The sequence below is a fragment of the Lutra lutra genome, chromosome 2, assembly GCF_902655055.1.
Source record: "Lutra lutra chromosome 2, mLutLut1.2, whole genome shotgun sequence".
Taxonomy (NCBI): Eukaryota; Metazoa; Chordata; class Mammalia; order Carnivora; family Mustelidae; genus Lutra; species Lutra lutra.
The window spans coordinates 65620843-65647298 of record NC_062279.1 but is presented as its reverse complement, the minus strand read 5'-3'; the positions used below and the strand labels follow the sequence as shown (position 1 = coordinate 65647298).

The 26456-nt window shown below is 36.4% G+C and overlaps 1 protein-coding gene across 4 annotated transcripts in view; it reads left to right on the top strand.

The window, feature by feature from the left end:
- IQCM (IQ motif containing M) overlaps positions 1-25148 on the top strand; it is a 486594-nt gene extending 461446 nt beyond the window's left edge. For 3 of the 4 annotated variants that reach the window (XM_047717608.1, XM_047717606.1, XM_047717607.1), the window contains one exon: positions 22210-22601. In XM_047717608.1, coding sequence (XP_047573564.1) covers positions 22210-22319 — 110 coding nt within the window. In that variant the 3' untranslated portion in view covers positions 22320-22601. Of the gene's footprint in view, positions 1-22209; positions 22602-25088 lie in introns of those variants that run through there. The other variant, XM_047717609.1, reaches the window with a different exon arrangement.
- The last annotated feature ends 1308 nt before the right edge of the window (positions 25149-26456 follow it).

Genomic DNA, 26456 nt, shown 5'->3' with positions numbered 1-26456 from the left:
AATGTAGTGTTGATCTGAAGAGTGGGATGATTTACTCTGGTGGCTGTGTAGAAAATAGACTTGGGGGAGGGTGGAGGTTGAGAGAGGCAGAAGCAAGACTATTAAGAGCTCTTGCAATAATCCAGGCAGGAGAGAATAATGGCTTGGAAGACCTTGGTGACAATGGAGGTGATGAGAAGTACTCAGATTTTGAATATATTCAGCAGGACGTTCTATGGGATTGGATATAGTTATGTGAGAGAAAAAAAGTCAAAATATAATAGTTTTAGCTTGAACAACTAAAAAAAAGATGGAGACATTTACTGAGCTGAAGAAGATGAAATGTGAATGAAGCAGCTTTGAATGAAATTCAGGAGATCACTTTTACATGTGAATTTTGAGATGATTATTACACGCTTAAGTGGTAATTGCAAGAGGTCAATGTAATACCATATCTGGATGTTAAGGAACTGTTTTTTTTTTTTTTTCCCCTCAACTAAATCTTAAATGGCAGTTTTAATAAGAACTTCTAAGCTAAAAGAGTGTTTATTTAAAGAACAGAATGGAAGCACATGAAACCCCACTGCAGGGAGAATAGCCATGCTATGTGGAATTATGGGTTATGAAATGGCAAGTTGCTGTCTCTTTCCAGGACCACGAGATCTCTTGGCACTGTTTCTCTTTGCATATTTGTCTTATTCTCCCTGTTTCTTTGTGATTTCCTCTGTTCTATAGTACATTTCTCTTCACAGCAATAATGTCAGATGGAATACATAAATATGGTTTTCCAACTTGGTTGTCAAGAACTAACTGGCCCACAAATTCCAGAAGGGGAAAAAAAAATGATTGGCCAGTTTGTGTTAAGTGTCTCCTCCTGGATCTAAGTATCTGCACTGGGAGGGAGTTAAAGGTAGCAGTACCATCAGATCCTAATCTAGATAGTAATTATTAGTAAAATCATCCTTAAAGAAATTAAATTTGTTTCCTCCATCTCCATATATTGCTCCAGCCTTGTTATTCCTTCTGAACGAATAGGTTAAATATCCCAAGACCACAAAATCTAGCTGCTGATCAGGATTTGGAACTTTGTGTGTATAGAGATATTTTAAATAAAATGAAGCAATAGATTTAGAAAATGATCTTCAAGGAATAACCAAAACAATATCCCCCTGCCCCCAACACACACACACAAGGGTATTTTAATTACTCAGCATTTTGTTGACCCTCATTTTCTTGGGCCTTTCCAGACTATCACAGGCATTTGTGTGCTGTTATGCTAGTTCTGGAGTGGGTAAGGATTTGTACCATTTGCTGGTTTTCATGGTGAAATAGTCCCAATGTGGCCACTTTCAGGCTACTAATCAGATATCACTGAATTCAGAATTGGGAAGAGATGTGTATAATCTGTTCTTATTAGACTAGCACATCATTGAAATTGTTCTTTTCCCTTGATATGTAGTGAATTCTGGAGCCCACTTTCCTACCGAATCTGGAGTTTAAGGAGCTACTGAAGCTGGCGATATAAATTTGATCGCCATTAATAAATTTATGATCTTTAAAGACAGGGAATTGGATAAGGACATAGATGAGTGTTCAAGGCACAGAATATGATACCAAGTCAGAGAGAAGGATGGAGAATCCTAAAATTTCTGAAAAGAGGCAGTTCATTAAGGTTGGAGAAAACTAGACAGTTGACTCATCTGGAAACCTTGTGAATATCATTCCATAAGATATTGGGAAGATAGGAAGGGGACACAATTTTCAGGGCATTACAGATAATGTTAAGAAATTTTTTGTTTATCATGAGCTAATAATTGCTTTCTGTCTTGAATCGCAGATATTTTTTTTTTTAAAGATTTTATTTATTTGACAGAGAGAGATCACAAGTAGACAGAGAGGCAAGCAGAGAGAGAGAGAGAGGGAAGCAGGCTTCCTGCTGAGCAGAGATCCCAATGCGGGACTCGATCCCAGGACCCTGAGATCATGACCTGAGCCAAAGGCAGCGGCCTAACCCACTGAGCCACCCAGGCGCCCCGAATCGCAGATATTTTAATGTTACAAAGATTTTGACATGTCCTACTTTTCTTCTAGAATCTAAATAAGATTTAAATTTCCTTCCAGAAAGTCAAATGATTCAACACTGTCAAGTTGGCCAATATACCCAAATATCGTGAACGTAGTTTTTAGTTAGACGGTTTAAAATACCAACTTTTTCTTTTAGTTTGAAAACGAGAAATTTTCTATATTCTGGATAAAAAGAACAGATTGTATAATACTCTAAACTTTAATTTGACTAGTAGTTTAATGTATTAATTAACATGTTTAAATAACAGAGACTGGCATAACCTAGTGTGAATGGTGACATTACTACACTAAAATTATGGAGATAGTCTCCTTCTCTGTTTTTTCCTTTGTTTATAGCAAATACAATCTGAAAACCTTAACTAAATTCTTGAATATCATACAAGATTTAAAGCCTACTTAAAAAGCAGAAAGATTTGTGTTTGTTGCTTTTTATGTACATCTCAAACTCAATTAGATAAAAGTTAGTAGCTGAAAACGGACCCACAAAATATTTTTAGTTCCTTTTTTATTGCAGGAAAATGCATTTCTCATCTCTCTTACCACATAAATATTAATCTGGTTTCATGTTAGAGTCATAGAATAATGTTAAAAACCGAAGGGCCAGTGAGTGCCATTTGTGAATAACATCAACAATTCGATGGTCCTGATCATCTGTCATTGCACATTGTCATCTCAGCTGGGCAACCCTGGCAATATTGCAGCAGGCTATTGTTTATTGAGAAAGCTAATATTAGGAGAAGATGTGATAAGAATGCCTTTTAAAAAACTAATTGAGTGCTATCTGTTTTTGGCAATAGCGTCTTGTATCTCTCTGTAGTTTATCGCTTTAGAGTCCTTTATTCAGTCTTTTTATAAAATCCCATTATTTAAAAATCGAGGGCAGTGTGATGGCATGTAAGGAGCTTTATATATTAGTCTGATACTCAATGATAACCCTTTGTCCTCTACTGCTCAACAAATCCTACTTTATTGAAAAACATGAGAAAACCTGCAGAAAACATTTGAGATATGAGTCATAATCCCAGTGTTTACTTCAAACATTATCCACATTTTTATAGTAATTTTAGAAAGGAAAAAGCAAAGTCAAAATGTTGAAAACATTATTAAGGTTGGGGAGATTTCTACTCAGTTATGCCCTTTCTAAATGTTTTTCAGCTGATTCTTATTTTCTGATTACATAATCCCCAAATAGGGCAGATAACTAGAGATACATAATGAAGAAAATATAGTAAAATATTAATTGAAGACTCTAACTGGTTTTAATTCTATAATTCTTCCACATTTGTAGTATGTTTGTGAATGTTCAGTAATAAATCACTGGAAACAAAATACTGAAATATTCCCCTGCTGTCCCTATCATTGAAAATGCAATAGACATTTGTTTGTTTCATTGAATTATTATTTATAATAAATTTAAATTAAAATAGTCTTGTGGCATCAAATACTATTTGCTAAGGAATTTCCCTGCCTCCTATCTGAATTTAAAGAAACATAAACTGGGAGGGAAAAAAAAATCAATGAATTACAATATGAAGGAAAAACACAATGGAATAGTAAGAAAATAGTTATGGAAATTTTATTTCTATTTTTGTAAAAGATCTGGAAAGAAACCAGAGTTCAAAAAGTCCCAGTTCTTCCCACAGAAGTGCACTAACCTGATTAACTTTCAAACTAGGGTTTAAAACAATTGAGAGTGGGAATTGTATTTTACTTAGTCTTTCTATTTTCCTACAAAACATTTCCCATTTGCCATCCAGAAACAAAAAGTCGGAGCTAATCCTGTTCCCAGTGACACGGAGTTTCTCTTCCGTTAGGATACTTTTCTGGTTTTGCTGTGGCATTTTGGGACTTAGGCATAGTTTCTGATCTGTCTGCTCCTTCCCTTCTGCAGGGAAGGAGGATGAGAGCAGAAGTATCAGATGGGTTGTAGGCGCCCATCTATGTAGTAGCACAAATACCAGCTGAACATATTTTTGGTCAGGTACAAAGAAACAAATGGCTGTTGGTTTTCCCAAATGTTGTTTACCCTCCTGATATTCTTCCCAACAACCATCACGTATAAATATGTATGGTATTTATTTTAGTGTGCAGCTGAGTACAAATTCAGCAAGGTGCTCTGGTAGCAGTATTTCTTTTTTGATATTAATTTATTGAGCTTTTTAACTGAATGGATTTGAAACTTTCTTAATGACTACTCTTAGGCTAAACTCTTGGCTAACCTTTATTGCTAATAAAGAGTATCCTAGAAAAAAATTGACTGGACTTTCAAAACTCGTTTTGCCAAATGATTATGTGTAAAACTGTAGCAGAGGCAGGGGACTTGGCATGATTTTGATCTCTGGTTTTGAAGACATTTTTATTTGTGGCAAACACTGAGCATCAAGTACAGTACCTACATTTTTTTTTTAAGATTTTATTTGGGAGAGAGAGCATGCAGGAGCATTATTACATTATTAGCATAATCTGGATTATTACACAGGGAGAGGCAAGGGAGAAGGAGAAGCAGGCTCCCTACTGAGCAGGAAGCCTAGCTGAAGGCTTGATCCCAGGGCTCTGGGATCATGACCTGAGCCAAAGGCAGATGCTTAACTAACTGAACCACCCAGGGGTCCCTCTACAATCTTTTTTGAAACAATTTTCAGGACAAGGGTGAAGCAGTAACAATTGCAGCAGCAAAGGGTGTTGTACCAATGATGAAAAGTGGCAGGAGATGGGAGCTAGGTACCAGGACATATTTCCCAGTTTAAATATACCAGAGGAGAGAAAATAAACCTGTAAACAACAACAACAAAAATTCCTTTCATCAGAAACATCATGGTGTTTTAAAAAAACATTGATTTATTTATTTGATGGTGAGAGGGGAGGGAGGTGGGGAGGCAGAGGAGGAAAGGTGAGAGAATCCCAAGCAGACTCTGCACTTAGCATGGAGCTGCATGGGTGCATGGATCTCATGATCCCTATATCACCACTTGAGCGGAAAACCAAGAGTCAGACATTAAACTGACTGTGCCGCCCAGGCACCCCAGAAACATCATTGTTTGAAGTGGCTTAAAACCAATAACATCTATTTGGTTTTGAATGTTCTGTTTTCTGAATTTTCTTTTTCTTTCAAAATGATATTAATATTCCTGAACTGGAAACAAAGAATATATTAGGTCTGACTATCAAAGGGTTTTTGTAAATGGTTTAGAAGTAGTGAATGGACAGGGTTATGAAGGAAAGGAGGATGGGTGAGGGGGAAGGACACGAATGCATGAAAAGACCACAGTGTAAGGGACATAGCACCACAGTTCTAAGAACTGCTCCAGAGACCAATCATACAGTTCAATGAATACTGTATACAACGACTACTCTATCAGTCAAGCCTCAGCACAGGGAATGAAAAGCACACTAGATGTTTTAAGAAGAAATGGATTTGATACAATAAATTAAGTACTTAACAAAAATCTTTGGAGGGTAAAGGGATGGATTTTAGTTTGGATTTCTAAGATTGCCTCTCAGAGCAGCAAAGACCTGACCCACCATGGAAGCTACCACCTGGGCAGTTGCTGCTAGAGTTATGAATTCACAAACACCCAATAATTGATCCAGAAATCAGGATGTGCAATTAGGGGGATTGCTGTTGCTGTTCCAGATTCTTCTAGTTTCTCAGGAATCTAAATAATAGTCTTTGGAATACTGCAGTGGAACGAAGCCACTTTCTTTTTTTTTTTTTTAAATCTGCTAGAAGAAAGGTGAAAAATTTCCATATCTCTTTTTCCTTCTAAATCCTGTGAAAGTTTAGCTGATTGGTAGACGATAATACCCAGAGTCTTGTTTCAAGGACATGTCAGAAATAAAATTTTTATTTCAAGTTGATCTAAATCTAAAATCTTTTATTTTTTTATTCATTTGACAGAGAGAGCAAGAGAGCACAAGCAGGCAGAGCAGCAGAGGGAGAGGGAGAAGCAGGCTCCTCAGTGAGCAGGAAGCCCGATGTGGGGCTTGATCCCAGGACCCTGGGATCATGACCCAAGCCAAAGCAGTCACTTAACCAACTGAGCCACCCAGGCACACCTATTTGAGGGGGCGCCATTGTTGTTACTACTGATGCTGTTGTTCTTGTGTATTGGAGTCAGTCACCTCACCTCCACTGCTTGGGTTTGAAGTACAGAAATAAGGTTTACTAATCCGTGACTGGGAAATTTACTTAAAATTTCTGTGCCTCAGTTTCCTCCTGTGTAAGACTGAGATTATAATGATACCTATCCCATAGAGTTGTGATAAGAAATAAATTACACAGTACACAAAAAGTGCTTAGAACAGTGTCTGACAGAAAATAAGATCCAGGGTATCTTTGAAAACATCTTATATTTAATTATTGAATTTGTTTTCACATTATCAGTCTAGTCAACATTTTCTTTCTGAAGTTTTAACACAAAGTCTTTGTTTTTGTAACCCTTCTAAGACGAAACAGAATAAACCTATTCTGCTTATTGTATCTTTTTTTTTAAGATTTTATTTATTTATTTGACAGAGATCACAAGCAGGCAGAGAGGCAGGCAGAGAGAGAGAAGCAGGCTCCCTGCTGAGTGAAGAGCCCAACGCGGGGCTTGATCCCAGGACCCTGAGATCATGACCCGAGCCGAAGGCAGCGGCTTAACCCACTGAGCCACCCAGGCACCCCTCTGCTTATTGTATCTTATAGACACAGATTGCATTATAGTCTCAGGCATGAAACTGTCTAGACTGGTACACATTATTCATATGCTATCCAGATATGATCTGATGGATAACATGTGTAATTTTTTTACTACCAATACAGTAGATGCTGAATTATAAAAAATTCTCAATTCTAGTAGTTATAAAATTTACTAATTTTGTCTCTCAAAACAGGGAACTGTGACAATAGAATAAATCAAGAAAAAAGATGCATTCGAGGATATTATTATGATTTTATTAAAGTTAGGTTTGTTTATAAAAATTGAAATGATAACTGGCTAATTTAAGCCACAGTACCTCCTTTGGAAGACTATTCAATTCCAGGGAAATTACTTTGTGATCAGAAAAACCAACCTGCATTCAAATCTCCATTCTGCCATTTACTGTCTGCGTGACTTATTAACCTTTCTGGGTTATGGCTTTTTCGTTCTAGACGGGGGCCACCTAAAGAGTTCTTGGTAAAAGTTCATTGAAATTTGTACATATTCCCTATGCCCATAGGTTTAGTGGGTACATCATCTGGGGTTCTTTTTATTCTAAGATTCAGGGAACATTTTATATTAAATAATTTTTTTGTACTCAAAGCTCATTATCAGTAACAGATATGACTCTGTAGCCAACAGTACAACTTCAGATGGGAAAATCAAGTGTAAAGCAATGTAAAAATAAACCAAAGAAATATAATTAGACTTACAAATAATTAAAACACATTTATTTGAAAATTTTTGTAGTCTTCAATTTTATTTTGATTGTGAGCTTTAGGCTCTGTAAACTCCGTAATGACTTTAATGGGTTGAAACCCAAACTTTGGTATTACCTTCTTGATCTTGAACAAGTTACTCAACCTGTTAACTTCAACTTCCACATTTGTGAGTAAGGATGATTAAAATACTTACCATAGTGTCAAATAAACACCTAGTGCCCCAAAATTCTCAATAAACGTTAACAATTATTGCTATCATCATCATCATTATCATCATTAAGCATCTGTTACATATTTCAAACTTGGATCGTGGGTTTAACTACTAAAGTATCTGACATGGAGAGTCAAGTTAGTGAATTATTCCTTTGGTAAATAAGCCAAGTTTTCTCCCTATTTATAACCCAAGTTGTAGACTAGTCATTTATATCATTTTGACTAATAAATTTATATTTATTTATTTTGAATTTGAAAAACAATACAGTATAGTAGTTAATACTAATAATTTAGTATTTACTATGTTTTTTACTCATTTAACTCATCTACTATGTGTGTTTTGCTCATGTATTTACTCCTTTAATCATCCAACAACTATAAATAGCAACCTGGTCATTATCCCTACTTTAAAAAATGTAAAAAATGAGGCATATAGAGATTCATTCAAGGCCATGCTGATGGTAAGCTGCTGATTGATGATTCCAGCCCAGACATTTTGGCCCAGAATTGGTCTTCATAACCACCATTTAATGCTGCCTGTCTAAATGAAAATCTAGAGTAATGTTGACTTGAATATTCAAAGTCCACCTCTTAATTGGGCAATTACTTAGTCCCTCTAAGTCTGGGTTTCCTTATCAATACAACCATTAAAATATTAGCAGTTGTAGTGTTAGAGTATTTATTCTCTGGACTTGAAGGGGGTGGGAATAGCTGATTATTGTCTAAAAAATCAATCATAGTAGAAGAAAAATGCCTTTCCAGAGACATACATGAAGAAGGTAGAGTTGTAAGGTATAAGGCAGCATTTCAGGAGCATAGACACATTAACAGCATGGGAATAGAAGAAGAGAAATAGGGAAAGATCATAACCATGGGGACACTTATTGAAGTTTGGATAAAAGAGAGACAAAAGATAGATTTTTTTAGCAGTTGCCATATGTAGTTACATTTTGAGGATAGTGACCAAAAAGATTCATAGGATTGGTGTTCGGGAGCACTGATGAGTAGAGAAACAAACAAAGAGAGAATAAGTTTTTAAGAATTCATTTATTTATTTGAGAGAGAGAAAGAAAGAGTGGGCACATACATGTGTGAGTGGGAGTGGGGTAGGAGCAGAGGGGAAAGGAGCAGAACAAGGAGACTCTGCACTTAGTGCAGAGCCTGATGTGGGGCTCAATCCCAGTACCTGGGATCATGACCCGAGCCAAAACCAAGAGTTGGACACTCAACTGACTTAGCCACCCAGGCACCCCGAGAGAAAATATTTTTAAAGGGAGTTTCAGATGGATGTGCAAAAGTGTTGACTGTCAAAAAAAGATGTCTAAAGATTACTTTAAAATAATTTTAAGAACCTACATTTGGGGCATTTTATTATGAGACTGAGTAAAATGGAATTCTCCATCATTACCTTAGATTATGCCATATATCTCATGCCAGATATGGAATCATGCCAATGCTTGACTTATATTTGAGTTACACTGTGGGATCTATAACCCAGAATTTTAAATCCAACTTGTTGCTCAGCATTAAAATTACTTTGTACTTGAGCCAAGAATACCTTTCACCATTTTTATTTTTCTGATAAAAGGATAGCATAAAGGAGAGGGATATCAAGAAAACTGAATTTTTGCCAATTACAATTTTGTTTAGAATGCCCTGCTCAAGACAAGAATATTCCTGAAAGCAAATCTATTCAGCACCATATAAATTCCTAAATTGAGGAAATCTAAAGAAGTACTTTATTAAATTTCCGATGGGACATGAGTTTTAACCAAGTCTCAATGGAGACTTAGTTTCTGAAAGACTTAAAAATTCTTCTTTTCAAAAAAAAATTCTTATGTTCAGGGGTCTTTGTTCAGGCTAACTATAATTAAAAAAAAAACAAAACCAAATTCATGAGAAGTAACAAATGGAGAAAAAGACTGGTCATGGGTAGAACATGTTAAATCTCTGGGCATGGCCATCTTTGGAAGCAAAAATGCTAAGTGTGAATCTAGAAGGATTAGAATTGGGGTTTTTCCATTTCAGTTCCACACAGTTCTTTCTGGGGTGGACTTACTGAGGAATAGTTGTTGGATTCCCAGTCTAAAAATAAGTTTCCATGGTTTGTCAGCAATAGTAGAATGAATCTTAGAGAATGAGGGACAGTTGGATCATGTTTGCATAGCAGCTTTATATGGTAAGGATATATTGACTAATCTTCGTTTTCATTATAAAATTGGAAACCCATATGAGTTGTTGCTAGTGATACCAATACAATACAAGGGAATACAAGAAGTGGTTCCATCAACCGCTGGCATGATGGAGCTTGGAAAGCTGGATTCTCTTGGAGACAGAAATGCTGCAGGTGTGCCTTAGCCCTTTGGAAGTGAAGACTTATACAATGAGGTTGTGGTTGTTGGAGATAAGGGTGTTCTGTCCTCATCAGAGGATACTTAGAGCCCACCTTGGTCTTACACTGGAGATTAATTTTATTATTTGCTTCTAGTGCGGCAAAGTCAATGTTACAATTAGCTATTTCTCAGGCGAGGGACAAGTGCCTAGACTGCAGTGCATTTTGGTAGTAGGAAGTGGCCCCACATTTGCTTCGATGTGACAGAGTGACATCTAGTGGTAAAATATAACTGAGCATATTTATTCTGTGAACATACCCAATTGAAGCCTTTTCACAGATACAGATCCTGTATGAAACGGATTTTATTGTCAGTAAATATGCTTACTCAGAACGTGTCATTGCCTATCTTCAAGGTCTGGGAGAAGGAAATTTGAAGCACTCCATCAGATGGAGTCTTAAGATTTCCAGTGTCATGTCCATATTAGAAGGGAGAGGTAGAGGGGCAGGAAGATTTGATTGTTTTGGTAGACCTCTTGAAACACCAGATAGGTTTATCTTATTTATCTAAGAAGACTGAACAAAATGAAGAATTTATATTCCTCAGTATTTAATTGGATGATCTATGTGGGTGGAAGAGGTAGCATTGTGTGTTGAAAACCAATTAGGAAGGGAGGAAGAATTATATTTTCCATGGTTTTCACATCAGAATTTAGGCACATCAGTGGTAAATACAGAATATGTCTATAGGAAAATGTTAGAGGAAACAATATGGTGGTCCATCGGAAAAGGGTTGCTAGCTTGTCTGGAAGTGGCATTCACATAGCATGCACACTATTAAAAACAATGACAAAATAACCAATAAATAAATAAATATATAAATAGATAGTTGGGCAGATGGTGATAAACTAATCTCTATCTCGAAGGAGGACAAAAAAAAGAAGGGGATACTAACAGATACAATTTAAGAAATTATGATACATTCAAATCTAAATCAAGTGTTTGTGTGTATTTTCTTATTAAATTCCTATACTATTTCTTTGAAGTAGGTACTGTTATCTCCATTTTACAGATAAAGAAATGCAAACTCATCTTTCTTAAGATCACGAAGTGCTAAGTTAAAGGTGCCAGTATTTGAATTTTAGTCTTTCTGATCCCAAAGTTCATGCTCTTACTTCTGTACTAAAAATGTCACAAGAATTTTTATCACTTCTAGGTGAGATATTGACCATCCTGCTTTGAAAAGTTTGTCCATTAAATGTCCCTATCTAAATCCTGTTAAGAGCAATTGGATTTCAATTAGAGTGCAATAGATTATAACACACATAGCTTGAAATTTCTTTGCTCTTTTCCATTGTGCACAGATATTGGGAAACTTTAATTTTATTGTATTTGTTTCTTCTCAGAGGCAATTTGGCGATTTGAATCTTCACTCTGCTGTTGTCCCCATATAGACTAAAATGAATAATGAAACACTTTGAATATTTTCTCATCTATTATTATAGTAATACCATACCACTTTTGTTTTTTGTTTGTTTTTGTTTTGTTTTGTTTTGTTTTGCTGGCTGGTTGGAGTTTATTTTCTACTTGGTGCAAGGGCATGGTTACAGGATGTCCGAAAGGCTTGTGTGTGGCTTAGTTAGTAAAAAGTGGGGTTCTTCTAACTTCTTTTTTGGTGTTTTGCTGTTTTGATATAAAAGAACCCACCTGCTTCTACTTGCTGCAGCCAGGACAGGAGGGGAGGGACTCTGAGGAGCCTCCAGGCTCCTAAAGACTGGTGGCTGGTGGTGGCCACTCAGGATGGGGACACTCCTTTTGATAAGGAGATGGAAAACAAATGATGGTTAAGTTATGGAAAATATCTAGGGTAAAATGCATTTGCAAACATTTTTTTCTAGGTTTTAAAACATGTTTTCTAGATAGGACTCTTCCTTATGCTAATCTCATGTTATTTAGAATATTAAGCTCTTGCCTTGATTCCCTACCATGACTCCTGTGGAAAAAATGTTCTACCCTGGTTCAGAGAAATTTGTTATTTGTGTCTTTTACAAGATTATATAGTCTTTGGCTTTTATTACTTTGTCTTTTTCTATCACCTCGAGAAAATATGACAAAGAATTTCCAATTGAAAATTCTAAAATTGCTTTTATATTTTCATCTCTCATGTCTTTGCTTCAAAGCTATATCACGTCACCACTGGGCAGAGGATGAGATCCAGGTAATGGAAACAGTCCTGGCCACTATTGTATGAACCTGGCTGAAGGGCTCTTACTGAGAGTGGATCTCTTATAATTGGGCCTGAAAGATCCAAAGAATGTTTCTGAAGGTGGGAGTGGTTGGCATACTTTGTCTTAGTAGTTATCAGCACTGAGTACTTGGAGAGAAGGAAGTTGTCCCAGTCATCTCTTAAAGGATAATACACTAAGCCCAAACACATTCTGTTCCAACTATAAGGATGGCACCATATTAAGAATTCAGAATTCTATTCCCATAGTTGATTACATAAATACTTTTAGGGAAAAAATTGTATGATATTATCAATAGATACTAAAAGAAACAATTGAGAAAATTTAACAACCAGTCTAAATCAATCAATTAGTCAATTAACCAAACTTCAAGGAAATCTGGAGAACTACATATTCAAGCTAGGAGCAGGAAAGATATTTAATAAAAAATATAAAGCAGAAGAAAAATAAGTTTGTTTCTTTTTTTTTATTTCAAAAATTTCTATGAAAAATAACCATAAACAAATCTATTTAAACTATTGATTTGGAGTGGGATTGCATTTTAGAAGAGGTTTATTATGATGAGCTATTTAAAATCGAGCATAAGAGGATAATCTTGGGTGCTTGGGTGGTTCTGTAGATTGAGCAGCTGACTCTTGGTTTTGACTGGGGTGGTGATTGCATGGATCATGGTTGAGCCCCCTGGGTCGGGCTCTGTGCTCAGTGTGGAGTCTGCTTCAAGAGTCTCTCCATCTGCCCCTCCCCCGACATATATGGTGATGCCTGTGCATACACTCTTTCTCTCAAATTAGTAAGTAAATCATAAAAAGAAGATAATCTAAGAGCAAAATAGACAAAAGATGTAGAGAAACCATTCATGAAAAATCCAACAGCCATCGAATATATGCAAAGTTGCTCAAAGTCACTAGAAAATGAAGAGACTCAGTGGATTAGCAGCTTTTAGACTGGCCACAGTTAAAGTGAAATAAAAGAATAACTGCTATTGCTGGCTAGGTTGTGAGCAAAGAAGTAATGTCACACGATGCTGGTAGAAATGAATTTTGTAACATTTTAGAAAGCATGTGGGCAATAGCAATTAAAATTAAAAATATTTAGGGTGCCTGGGTGGCTCAGTTGGTTAAGCAACTGCCTTCAGCTCAGGTCATGATCCTGGAGTCCTGGGATTGAGTTCCACATCAGGCTCCCTGCTCAGCAGGGAGTCTGCTTCTCCCTCTCACCCTCTCCCCTTTCATGCTCTCTCTCCTTCAAGTAAATAAAATCTTTTAAAAAAATTAAAAATATTTATACTTTTGAGTGCATTATATATTGGTGAATCTATCACATGGAAATGAAAGCACTGCTAAGTAAATAAACATGCTTATTTTAAGCATTTTTTATTAGGGAAAACTGAGGAACAAAGTAAACACTAATCCATAAAGCAATGTTTTGGTACGTTCTTACTACAGAATACTATGCACAACTTAAAATAATAAATTAGAGCTATACTAGTTAGGTTGGAGAGATTTCCATGAATTTTTCTTGAGTGAAGAAAGCAAAATATGCATAATATGATGTCATTTTTGTAAAACAAAAATAAGCATTATCAAAATTACTGAATGCTAGTTAATTTACAAGACCTCTCTTAGAAGATTAATACAGTGACACAAAGAACTGAATTACTGATATTTTGAAGATACAGGACAAACACATAAAAAGGCAGGCAACAGGGGTACCTGGGTGGTGCAGTTGGTTAAGTATCCAACTCCGGGTTTTTGCCCAGGTCACAATCTCATGATCTTGAGATCAAGCCCCGTATCCAGCTCTTGCGGTCAGTGCAGAGTCTGGTTAGGATTCTGTTCGCCTCTGCCCACTAAATAAATAATTAAATAAATCTTTTTTAAAAAGACAAACAATAGGGTGTCTGGGTGGGTCAGTGGGTTAAGCCTCTGCCTTCAGCTCAGGTCCTGATCTCAGGGTCCTGGGATCAAGCCCCGCATCGGGCTCTCTGCTCAGTGGGGAGCCTGCTTCCCCCTCTCTGCCTGCCTTTCTACCTACTTGTGATCTCTCTCTCTCTATCTCTCTCTGTCAAATAAATAAATAAAATCTTTTAAAAAAAGACAAACAATAATAAAATGTAACATAGACCTGCTTTAAAAATGAGTGATTTAAATAATGCTACGGTTTCCAGTAAATTATAAAAGGTTCTGCAATTCTTATGTGGATCAAAAATTACCTATAGCCCAATAAGACATGTTAGTATTATGAGTCGTAATATCTTATAATAATAGTGATAACATCTGGTATTGGTAGAAAGATAAACAGAGGTAATATAAGTAAAGCACTCAAAACAGTGCCTGGAAAAGAATAATTGTACATTAAATGGAAGCTGTTATTCTCATTGTCATTATTATTGTTTTTTAAACGCTGAGGCTGTATGTTTTTGAAAGAATATCACAGAGGTGAACTGCCCTTCTCATCACATCATATTAGCAGGAACATGGGACCAAAATGACTTTTTAACCTGGTGATGTAAACCTTGATCAACTGGCCAAGGTAGTATTTGCCAGGTTTCTTCAGTCACTATTAGTTACATACACTCCACCCACTTTCTGCAATCTATTTTCTGAAATCCCATAACTAAATCCAGCTCACAGTCAAGGAGGGGTGGGTGTGGAATGAAACATTTCCTCTGGAAAGTGGGGATATCTACATAACTTATGAAGAATTGTTATGTAACAAAGACTTTTTCTCCCCCATCTATTTATTCAATCATTTATTTACATGTACTCATATGTATTTCTTTTATACTTTGAGTTATAGTCTAATAAACGTTTGTTGTTATTGTTGTTCAAATTGTTCCAGTTTTAGACATTAAGTGGTTTTTCATGTTGGTTCCTGCGTCCCTTTGAAATGCCCCCGGTATTTTTGTTTTCTCAGCACTTCCTTACTTTCTGGCATTAAAAGATTCTACAGACTCATTTTGTATTGTTCCTGCCCTGGCCCTGGAAATAGCCATTCTCCAAGAACTCTTGGTTCCTTTATTTTGGTGTGTGGGGGGTGGGTGGTGGAGAGAGAACAGGGAGGGACAGAGGGGGAGGAAGAGAATCTTAAGCAGTTTCCACACCGAGCTCGGAGCCTGACACAGGCTCCATCTCACCATAGTGAGATCATCACCTGAGCTGAAATCAAGAGTCAGATGCTTAACCGACTGAGTCACCTAGGCACCTCAACTCTTGGTTCCTTTTATTGGAGAATAATCTTAGAAACCAAAATCTGGGCACTGGATATGTTCATTGTTGCTACAGTTTCCAGGATCCCTCAGTAGACAGTTCTAGGAAACAGGATATGAATACTAAGTCAAGTTTGTAAACAGAGTTATAATATTACTGTATGTATCCATCTACATCTATCCATTTGCATTTTGTCATTATCCTTCAGTTTCCAGTCAAAACATTGTTTTCTAAAGTTACTTAGGTCAGCTCCTTTTCCCTCTCCCCCTTCAGTGAGTTGATACCGATTTTGATGAAACTCATATTTTCTGATTGCACAGTTAAGTAGAGTTTCATACTCAAGTCTTCCACATAGAAAAGATTTCCCTGTTAGTAATCAGACTGATTTCATCTTAGTATTCTATAAGCTACATCTCTAACTTTCATGTTTTTATGTTGCTCTTATTGCTTATATATACCATCGAATTGTGTCCTTGATTCTTATTCTGTACCATACCCCCACTTATAGCAGGGCTGCTCTCTATTTCCTTTCATCTTGTGAGAGACATCCTTTGTGTGATCTCTTCTTTTTGTTGGCCTTCTGAAGTCTAACTCATGCCATCTGGACCTTGGGAATCATTGGCCTCAGTCTCTGCCATAACTCCAGGAGAGAAGTACTTATACTTGGTTCCCTGTCCCTGTCCTGACCTCTACCTCCTTCAGCCAGCCAGTCTTCTCAAAAGTCCCATGCCCATGTGGGAATCTCAGCAATCTCAGTAGCTCTTCTCATACCACATTGGGCTGTAGTTCTGTAAGGCTGCTCTACCATTGTCTAAACCCTCCCCAGAGCTCCTGTTGACAGCGCCATATTGGCTACTTGATTTTTTTAAAAGGATTGCAGCCCCTTCAACAAAACTCCTTTACTCTAAATCTTTCCACAAACTGTATGTGCTTTTGGTCTTTGAGATTTCCCTTTTTGCTTTTCCCCAGGGCAAGGTGCAAGGGGTTAGGGTGTCTGAGCCTTTCACACAAGAGCATCAATTTTTGTTGTTTCCACCTATTTGTTAGTGCAATTCCTGTTCTCTGTAAGTTGGAAAAGGCTCCATGTGCTAAGTTCTTCACATTCTGGTGTCTTGGATCTCCCCAAAGCTATATATTTTGAGCAAAGGCTTCTAAGTGGAAGCCTTGCTTTTGAAAGTATTGTTTTTGCTTTTTGCTTTAAAACCTCCTTGAAATGTCATTGTCCTCTTTGTTCTAGGATGTTTCTGCTATTGGGCAGTGCATGTGTAGAATGTTGCGAAATTGCTCACCTTGTTTTAAATAGACATGCTTAGTAAATAGCTATATGTTTTCCATCCTTAGAGATTACAAAGAGGAAGCGGACTGTTCAAAAACTCAAGAATGGAATGTTTAGTAGCTATTTATAATTTTTTCCTTGTTTCAAAATTGACACGTGTCAGAAACAAGGTGATTTATTTTCAGTCACCCTCAAGGAAGCCATCACTATTGCCTGTAGTGGCAGAGGCAGGAGCTAGGAGTGGTGAAGAGTCGGAAGCAAACCTTTTCTATTTCAAAGTAATATCCAGCTATGTATAGGCACACGTACGTATATGTAGGTACCATCTACAAAATACTATATACAAAAGTATTAGCACACAGAATTATCTACCTATTCTTGTGCAACCTCTAGTTTCTTTGAAGACGTTCCCCATAACTGTGGTTATTTTGAGAATATCTCACATTTGCTCATAAATATGCCATCCTAAGTGGAATGCAACACAGCGTTCCCTATTCTGTGGTCAGTCTGCAGTGCCAGAAGCCTGCTGAAGGTGTTCTGCTGCTGACCTTGCTATCAGCACCTACATAGACCATGCTAGTGATTCCAACAGGCTGAAGGAGAAAGCTTCTCTCCTGAACTTTGTACCACTGTTCTTTCCCTCTCAGTACTAGTGAGTGCATTATGCTCACAGCACCCCAGGACATGGTGTAAGAAAACCAATTTTTCAGCTCTGCCATTTTCTCACTGGAGCCTTTCTCACAAAAGTTATTGAGAATCTCCCAATGCAGTGGGGGTGGGAGCAGGAGAGGGACCAGGAGAGCGGAGAGTCAAAGCAAAATCATCTTAGCAAGAGGTAATTCAGATTATGTAAATACACCCATCCCAGGCAGTTGCCACTGTCTTATTCCATCAAGATGAAAACACTCAGCTAACTCTCTTATTAAGAGTTTTTCCCCAAGAGGATTTCTTGGTCTTTCTTTGCAAAGCTGACCATAGAGGATTTGTTCTGCCAGTCTTCTGGACATACTCCTGTTTGAAATCCTAAGGTGCACAAAATATAGTTTCACACTTAGACCCCTGCTGTATAATAGCATAAAGTGTAACTACTTAAATATGTCCTTAATCATTTGTCATCTAGGATGATATTTTTGCTATATATTGACTATAATAATCTTTTGGCGGACAGGACCATGATACCAACTTATGTAGTTGCTTTTTTTGTTTGTTTGTTTGTTTTTCCTAACTAAATCTCTTTGAGTAACATAATGATTGCAGGGTGGTTTTGTTTGTTTATTGGTTTTGGTTTGTTTGTGGCTTAGGAAATGGAGACTCAGAAAAGTCTTAGCTGGTGCCCTCTACATCACCTCCTAGCACTTTGCGTGACCCTGTGCAAATTGGGCTCCATGGCTACTCAGTGACCTAAATGTATATTTTACTTTTTACACAATCCGCATTCATTTCTTTCCAAGTTGGTTTACAAAGATTCATTTTGAAGCATTCACAAGAAGTAGCCAATAGTGTAGAATAATACATAACCTTGAAGAGGTCAGAGAGGCTGTATGAGAAATAATGGAATAGACTTGTGAGCGTGAGAGTCTGGAGGTGGTTAAATACCAACAACAAAAAAAGAGGACAAAACATATTTTGAATATTTGAGAAAATTTTAATATTCTTTTCTGAAAAATGCAGCCTATGAAATGCATATTTTTAGCATATTAGCTTTTTAATTTGAATACTTTCTCAATTTATAATCATTTCTTTAAATTATTGAAGTATAAACAAATATATCTAACTTCTGATTATTTATTCATTAGCTATAGTAAAAATGACTTTCTACCATATATTCCAATCTAGAAACTTGAAAAATCTCTAAAATTGTTATATTTACATAGGTAGTATCTACTATTGAGAACATGGGTAAAAGAACTAAAGCTAAGTTACAATTCCACTTGCTATTAATATTCTGCTATTTAATATTATGGGTGTTTTCCTTTGCATATAATTTTTTTTAAAAACCTGGGATCATATTGTAGATGCTGCTTTGTAATCTGCTTTTCCTTTTAAAACAACATTGTAACATATAGGTATTTAATAAATATGTTTTTGTGACATATTTTAAAAGCCTTGGACGAAGTTGCTTTCTCCCGTAGAGGTTTTTATTTGTTCTTGGAGCCCAACAAACTCTAAATTTATTGAAATATTTTTGGACACACGGGTGATATGAACTGGAACATCAAACCAGAGCCAGGTTTGGGGTTCTGCTCTATTTACCCAGTCTCATAGAGATAAGAAAGTTTCCTTGCTGTTTTTCTTTGAAGTGTTCTTTCCTTTTTTCTTCCCTTCAGCTCCCCAACATTATCCTCCCCTCCCCTCACTTTCCCTTCCCTTCCCTTCCTCTCCTTTCCTTCCCTTCCCCATTCTCCTTCTGCCTAGCCCTCCACTTTCTTTCACTACCCTGCTCTGCTTTGTCTTCCCCTTTCTTCCTCTCTCCTTCACTTCCTTTTCTTTCCATACCCTGTTCTGCCCTCCCCACTCCACCCCTCCCCTCCCTCCCCTCCCTTCCTTCCTTTCCCTTCCCTTCCCTTCCTTTCCCTTCCCTTCTCTTCCCTTCCCTCCTCTCTCTCTCTCTCTTAACCTCATCCTGCCTACTCTGATACCATACCCCTCTGTGGACCAAACCCTCCATTGTGGTATCCTGCTGAACTCTTCATTTTAGGTGGACCCTGTACTCTATCTCATGTCCCCATTTCCCTCACAAGGTTGAATGAAGTTTAAGTATCTGGGGTTCTGGAGAAAACCTCAGACCAAAAGAACCAAACCAAATGAAACCAAACCAAAACAGAACAAAACTGGTTTTTGGCTCTTAAATATTCACTAAGTTTACTGATTTTACTTTGTTTTGGCCTCTGAATTTTCTTCCTTCTCTGCCATCTTAGCAATGCAGCTAAAATATATATAATAATTCATTCAAGATTTGACTTTTTTAATCAAAAACATTGTTCTCTGCCATATGACAAAAATGAAGGTCAAGAATACTTACTTTGAAAGATTAAAAATATATCATGTATATTTTTATTCTTTCTAAAATTAAATGATTCTTTATTTAACTGAAATATTTGTGCAATAATGGATTATATAATTTAGGATTCTGCTCCCAATCCCACTTCTGATCACCAAGAATCTAGTCATCAGTGTGTGAGGTTTTCTTTCCCCCACATCAACAAGTAATTCTTGGATACCTGCTGGATGTCCTATTAGTTAATTCAATTCTCACAACATCTATCTGGACAGAGCATCATATCCCACAGTTAAGGGGTCAATCCCAAGAGACTGCCCCATACTTCAGATGCACATTGCAAGTAGTAGGCTCCCAGACCCACAATTTATGTTCAATTTGGCTAGAAATTGGAGTTTCCCCACAACTCTTTCCTTAGGTTTGATTAATGTACTAGAGCAGCTCACAGGACTCAGTGGGACACTTATGTTTACTAGTTTATTAAAGGATTGATAAGGAGCACAGCTGAACAGCCAGATGAAGAGATACATGGGACAAGGTCTGGGAGGATTCTGAGTGTAGGAGCTTCTGTCCCTGTGGAGTTGGAGTATAGTCACTCTGTGGTATAGGTGTGCTCATCAGCCTAGAATCTTTCAGAATGCCCTACTATTGGGATTTTTATGGAGGCTTCCTGAAGTAAACATGATCCATCATTAACTCCATTTTCAAATCCTCTTCCTTCCTTCTCTCAGAGTGGGGTACTGAAAGTTCCAAGTGTCTAATCATGGCTTATTCTTTCCGATGACTTCCTCTCTTCCAGGAGCTCTTCTAGAGTCACCTCATGAGAACAAAAGATGCTTCTAGTGCTCTTATCACTTGAGAACTTAGAAGGGTTTCAGGGGTTTTGTGTCAGAGAGTGGGTCAAAGACCAAATATTAGACCAAGAGATGCTCCTGGTGCTCTTATCACTTAGAAAATTAAGAAGTTCTGTGCCAAAAATCAGGGAGATATATATATATATCTGTGTATATATATATATCTGTGTATATATTTTCTATATACACAGATATATATATTTCTATTATCTCACACAGTTATTAGTGAAATACCTTTATAAAGCCTGTATAACATCATTATATAAATAATAATAATAATACAGCAACTATAAATTAAATACTTATGAAGTGTCAGACCTATCTTTTTTTAAACTAACAGACTTTATTTTTTTGAGGAGTTAAGTTTTCAGAAATAATGGTGGAAAGTAGAGCATGTTCCCATATCCCCTCTCACTTACAACCCCCTTCCCCCATTCCCTATTATTAACACCCTGCGTTAGTATGGTATATTGTTATAATTGTTGAGTCATTATTAATACATTATGATTACACATATATCTTTTTCACATCCTTTCAACAACCAGAGAAGATAGATATTATCCCCATTTCAAAAATAAGGAAACTAAGGTTGAATATTAAATCTGAATTGACTGACAAATGTATAAGAACAAGAGCTTGGGCCATTATATTCACTTTTTTCTATTTTACCTACTTTGAGAAATCCTGTTTTAAATATCTTCTGTCTGAAGAAATGTACGGTTGGTATTGTATATAGTTTTTAAAAAGATCACAATAAGAAATCATTTTTTATTAAGATCTGATCTTTAGAACTAACGTGCTTATCTTGTATGAGTACTAGATTAGAACACCAGTTGGTAGTTGTCAATGATCACAGTTGCAATGATAATTACTAATTACTTTATAAATACTATGAATATAGTATAATTTAGTTTTGTTATTATAAGCCTTGCTATATGTCTAATGGCGATATAGATAAACATAAAAACAGCAACAATGCCCTGATTCTTCTTTTACAACACATCAAGTCATTAAATTCCTTTAAGTAATGTGCATGGTTCTTTTCATAACTTAAACTATTTTTCAATTATGTTTTTGTTTCATAACAACAATAGATCTTAAAAGGCAAAAGGACACTGCCCTATCTGTAAATTAGTGCTGTGCATAATGGTGGGCACAGTAAATCTATGGCTTTTATTTCTCATTTGGAAAGTCATTTTATACCTAAAGATGAATCTGGTATAAGCAATCTATATGAGTAGTGGTGGTTTATATTGATTTGAATATCAGTATCAGAGCTGAGTCTATTGTATTGCAAAAAAAAAATCAATACTGTTGCTCTTATGGTCAAACATATGTTGCATCTAATTTATTTCAAGCGTGCTGTATATTGATGGAATCCAGGTTCCGCCATCCTTTCTCTCAGCTGTTTGGTCTCACAGTAACTCTTGCTGAGTCTCTTGGCATGATATATAATGTAATGATACACCTGAAAGAAATGTGTCCAAGTTAAATCCTCTGAATGTTCTAGCACAACTGTAATTTATTGCCTGTGATTTTTATGGTTTCAAAAGCATGACATGTTGTTATATTAATTAAAAATTTACTAATATAATTATATATTTCTCTTACAGTGAATGGACATCCAATACTCAAAAGAGCTAACATCCGAATTGTTGGAAAGTTAGTATCCAGATCTATAAGAGAAAGGAAAATGAGACATTTATCGCGAGAAGTAGAATAATGTTTCAATACAATTTTATTATCTTAAGAGTTGAACCTTTCTACCAAAGAGATTATGTTAACATCAGCCATAGATTAATTATGTATCACCAGGAAAAAAAATGACAAGCATCTCTGGACATCAAAGAAAAGATTTCAACAAGTCAGTTCATAATTTCTAAATATCTTTGGATGAACCATTCATTGGATCTTCTTCATAAAAAGCTACTGTTTTATCATACTGAAATTGAAACCACCTAGTATCAAGTATTCCTTTCATTGGACGTTAATTTCTTGTGTTCCATTACCAATAAATGCCATGAAGAAACTTCAAGACTTTTATTTCTAAAAATGCACTTAACGTTTTTGGAAAAGTTTTCTAAAAATGTGTTTTAAGTGATATGATTTTATTAGCGTAGTCATATATTATTTTTCCCTATTTTCATTCCTCACTCTAGTGAAAAACTGGAAGTCAGTCTACAGTGTTCCTGAATTACATGCCTTAGTTCAGAAAGGATTTGAGACACAGTGGCTAACACTAGTTCCTTAAGAATCTTGAGTTTAATTTTTTTGTTAACAAATAATGTATTATTTGTTTCAGAGGTGCAGGTCGGTGGATCATCAGTCTTAAGCAATTCACAGCACTCACCATAGCACATACCCTCCCCAGTGTCCATCACCCAGCCACCCCATCTCTTGAGTTTAATTTTATCTGTCCATCAATCCCTCTCTCCCCCATCCCCTACTTCTAGGAATGGGGTTGGAGAACCAAGTGAAGGATAGTTGAAGGAACAGACCCTGTACCTAACATGGAGACTAGATATGAATAGAGGCAGGAACTATGTGTGTTTCATTTTTTCAGTTCTTACCTCTGCTCTATTACTTCTATAATCGACTCTGATTTAAGATTAAAATCTCTCTCAGGCTACCTCATGCAGTGGAGTTTACTGTAGAATCCATATGAAAGTTATTAGAATAAAATCTTTAGAAAAGCCAGTTACAAGAATCACATTAAGTCATGGTCTCACCAAAACCAGAACCAAGCTGGATTAAAAAACATGCTGATCCTCTAGCCAGAAAATGTTTGCAGTAAAACATTTGAAGGGGGGGTGATGGTGGAAAGCAATGACGAGCTAAAATGTAGACATTAGTGTATTTATGAAATTAAATTATCCATATTTTCTTTTGGTAATTCAGAGGGTTTCATTTGAAAGAAAAATCTTTTCTTCCTTTCAAAACTTTCAATATTGAAAACTGGAAAGTGCACAGTAAAAAAAAAAAAAAGGAAAAAAAATTACATGAGTTGAGTTCCAGTATGATACCAGATTATCAGCCTGCTCCTTTTTTTTTTTTAAGATTTTATTTATTTGACAGATCAGAAGTAGGCAGAGAGGCAGGCAGAAAGGGAGGAGGAGGCAGGCTCCTTGCTGAGCAGAGAGTCCAATGTGGGGCTCGATCCCAGGATCCTGGGATCATGACCTGAGCCGAAGGCAGAGGCTTTAACCCACTGAGCCCCAGCCTGTTCCTTTTTATAACAATATTGGGATAAAACTTTGGCTAGATTTCTGCTACCACTATGCAAAAAAAAAAAAAAAAAATTGGGAGGAAAAGTATGGAATTATAATGAAAGGTAACTGCAAAATAAAATACAGGAATTCCTAATGAGTGTTGCATAATGAGTTTCATTAATTCAAATGGCAAATATATTTATAAGAGAAAGCAATGAATATAAAAATATCAACATTACATTATAAAACTAGAATATAAAAATTAAGTTATGATTATGACAATTAGGGTCAGGAAATAGTTTATTTTTCCTTTAACAGTGTGATGATTGTTCTTGTCTCCTATTTCCAACATTTGACGACTATTGTTCTTGATTTTCAGCAAACTGAGGGCTACTGAATGTCTTTTTGAGGTGTGATCCTGCATTAAAGTTCAGTGACAATAAGTGACTCTAGGGCCGCAGAAGACAGGGTAAGGTCAGGGAAAAGAAGCCTTCACTTCTCAATAGTCAGTTTCTATATAAAAATTGGCACTTGGTGCTCATCAAAGAACAAGAAATATTGGATATGCTCTAAATGTCCATTGTGTTTTTGAGCCAACTACCTGATGGAAGTCATCACTTATATGTAAATGAACTGTCAATGGCTTGCCACTGTTGGCAGTCACTGGACTGTGAAGGGTATGTCTTAATAAGAACCAAAGTTCTTCACAGACTTTGATTTACTGGAAATAAAATAGAAAAGTCCTCTGAGACTACAAAGGACACTTGTTTCAGATAAAACGTCTAGACAGTAGCAATATATTTAGGGCTTTTATTATAGCAAAACTGAAAATTAGGATGGAATGGTGAGAAAGTCCCTGTGACCCAGCTGAGTTCTAAAACACTGCTTCTGACTAGAGTAATACAATCTTTAAAATAGCTAAACCAAATTAAATAAAAGTGCATTAAGAAAAAAAATCCAGAAACAGGGAAAATTCAAGATTCAGTTTTGTTGCCTCTTTTAAGTCATCTCTGTCTTATGTTTTATGCTTTCTTAGGAGTCTACATTTTTCTTAATAAATCCAGCTATTAAAATAATCATGCTACTATGATCCCACAACATGGACTACCTCTCAGAAAAGCCAGATTTCAGGGGATTCTGCTTTGTCTATCCATTCCTTTTCCCAACTTTCATTCCAAAACACACAACTGCAATACTTGAATTCTCTGTAATTATGAATATTCTTATTAATGCTGTTAATAAGAATCATATATTAAATTTGAAAAATGCTTTGGTATTTGCAGTGTACTTTTGCATAAATATGAATGATGGAAACTCTTATCAGTGTGAAAAAACAATTAAAGAAGACAATCCAGGTGACACAAACTTTAACACTTCAGGAAGTGAATCAGCTCCAGAGAACTACAAAATGGGGTGGAAGGCGAGTGGCATTTCCAGGATAAAGAATAAAGAACAAAGAAGAGAAAAATAGGAGATAGTAGCTGGGGCTACATTGTCAACCTTGTTAGGGTTGGAAAGGAATAAGGAAATAAGTATGAGCCCAGACTTGGCTTGGCATTTGGGGATTGGCTGACTGCATACGCTGTTTCTCTGGTCTGGTGGAGCATCTACAGGGACACAAAAACTAAGTTCCAGGTTGCTGACTTGGCAGCCCAGGCAAGAGCAGCTCCATCTTGGGCCTAGAAATTTCTTTTGACAGTAGGCAGACCAAACTTTTATATTAACTACTTTCTTCCAAAGCACACTATGTTAAAGAAGTGTATCAGTCAGGGTAGGTTAACAGCTTTGGAAAGCAATATTAAAAATCCCATTGGCTTAAAGTAATAATATCTTTTTTGCTTACTTCACTGGCCAGCCTAAGGCAGCAGGGACTCTGCCCCATGCAGTCTTCCACAGAGTTACGCTTCTACCATCTTAATAGCCTTGCTGCTTTTTAGGACACTACTGCAGTCTTCACATCCAGGCAGCAGACAAAAAGAGAGTGTGGAGAAAGCATAGCCACTTCTTAACCGCTTCAGCCTGAACTTGGAACACATCTCCTCCGCTCACATTCTGTCGGAGACAACTTGTTACCTGGTCCCACTGAAATTCAAGGGCACTAGGAAATGCAGTCTATTTGATATCCAAAAAGAGAATATGCCCCCTTGCTGCTAAAGGGATTAAATTACATTCCTCATTATTTTAGGGACCAAGAAAAATTTCAAGTGCCTTAACTTGGATGGTTATCATTCTAGTTTAACTTTCTATTTATAAAAGTATCCAAATAATCTAGATGTTTTTAATTTTCAGTATTGTGATGTTAATCCCTCATAAATTCATCAAGAATCCTGCAAACATCTACCATCAATTTAAAGGGAAAAACTTTTTTTTTTTTTTTCATTTCTCTGGTATGTGTTTTTTCTTTCCTATAATTAAAGAACTTTGGGTTTTATTTTTGTTTTGGTTTTGTTATTCAAATAAAAATCATGTCAAGTAATTTTCAGTAATATGTTGATAGGAGCCATTCTTCTTTTATAAAAGCCCACTCATTTCCAGTCTGGAGAAACAGGCTACCAGAAATGAGTACATGCAGAGCAATGGAGGGAGACACAGAATTGTACCATCTCCAAACCTTTCTCTAAAAATAGTCAAGAAATACAATAAAATAGTGT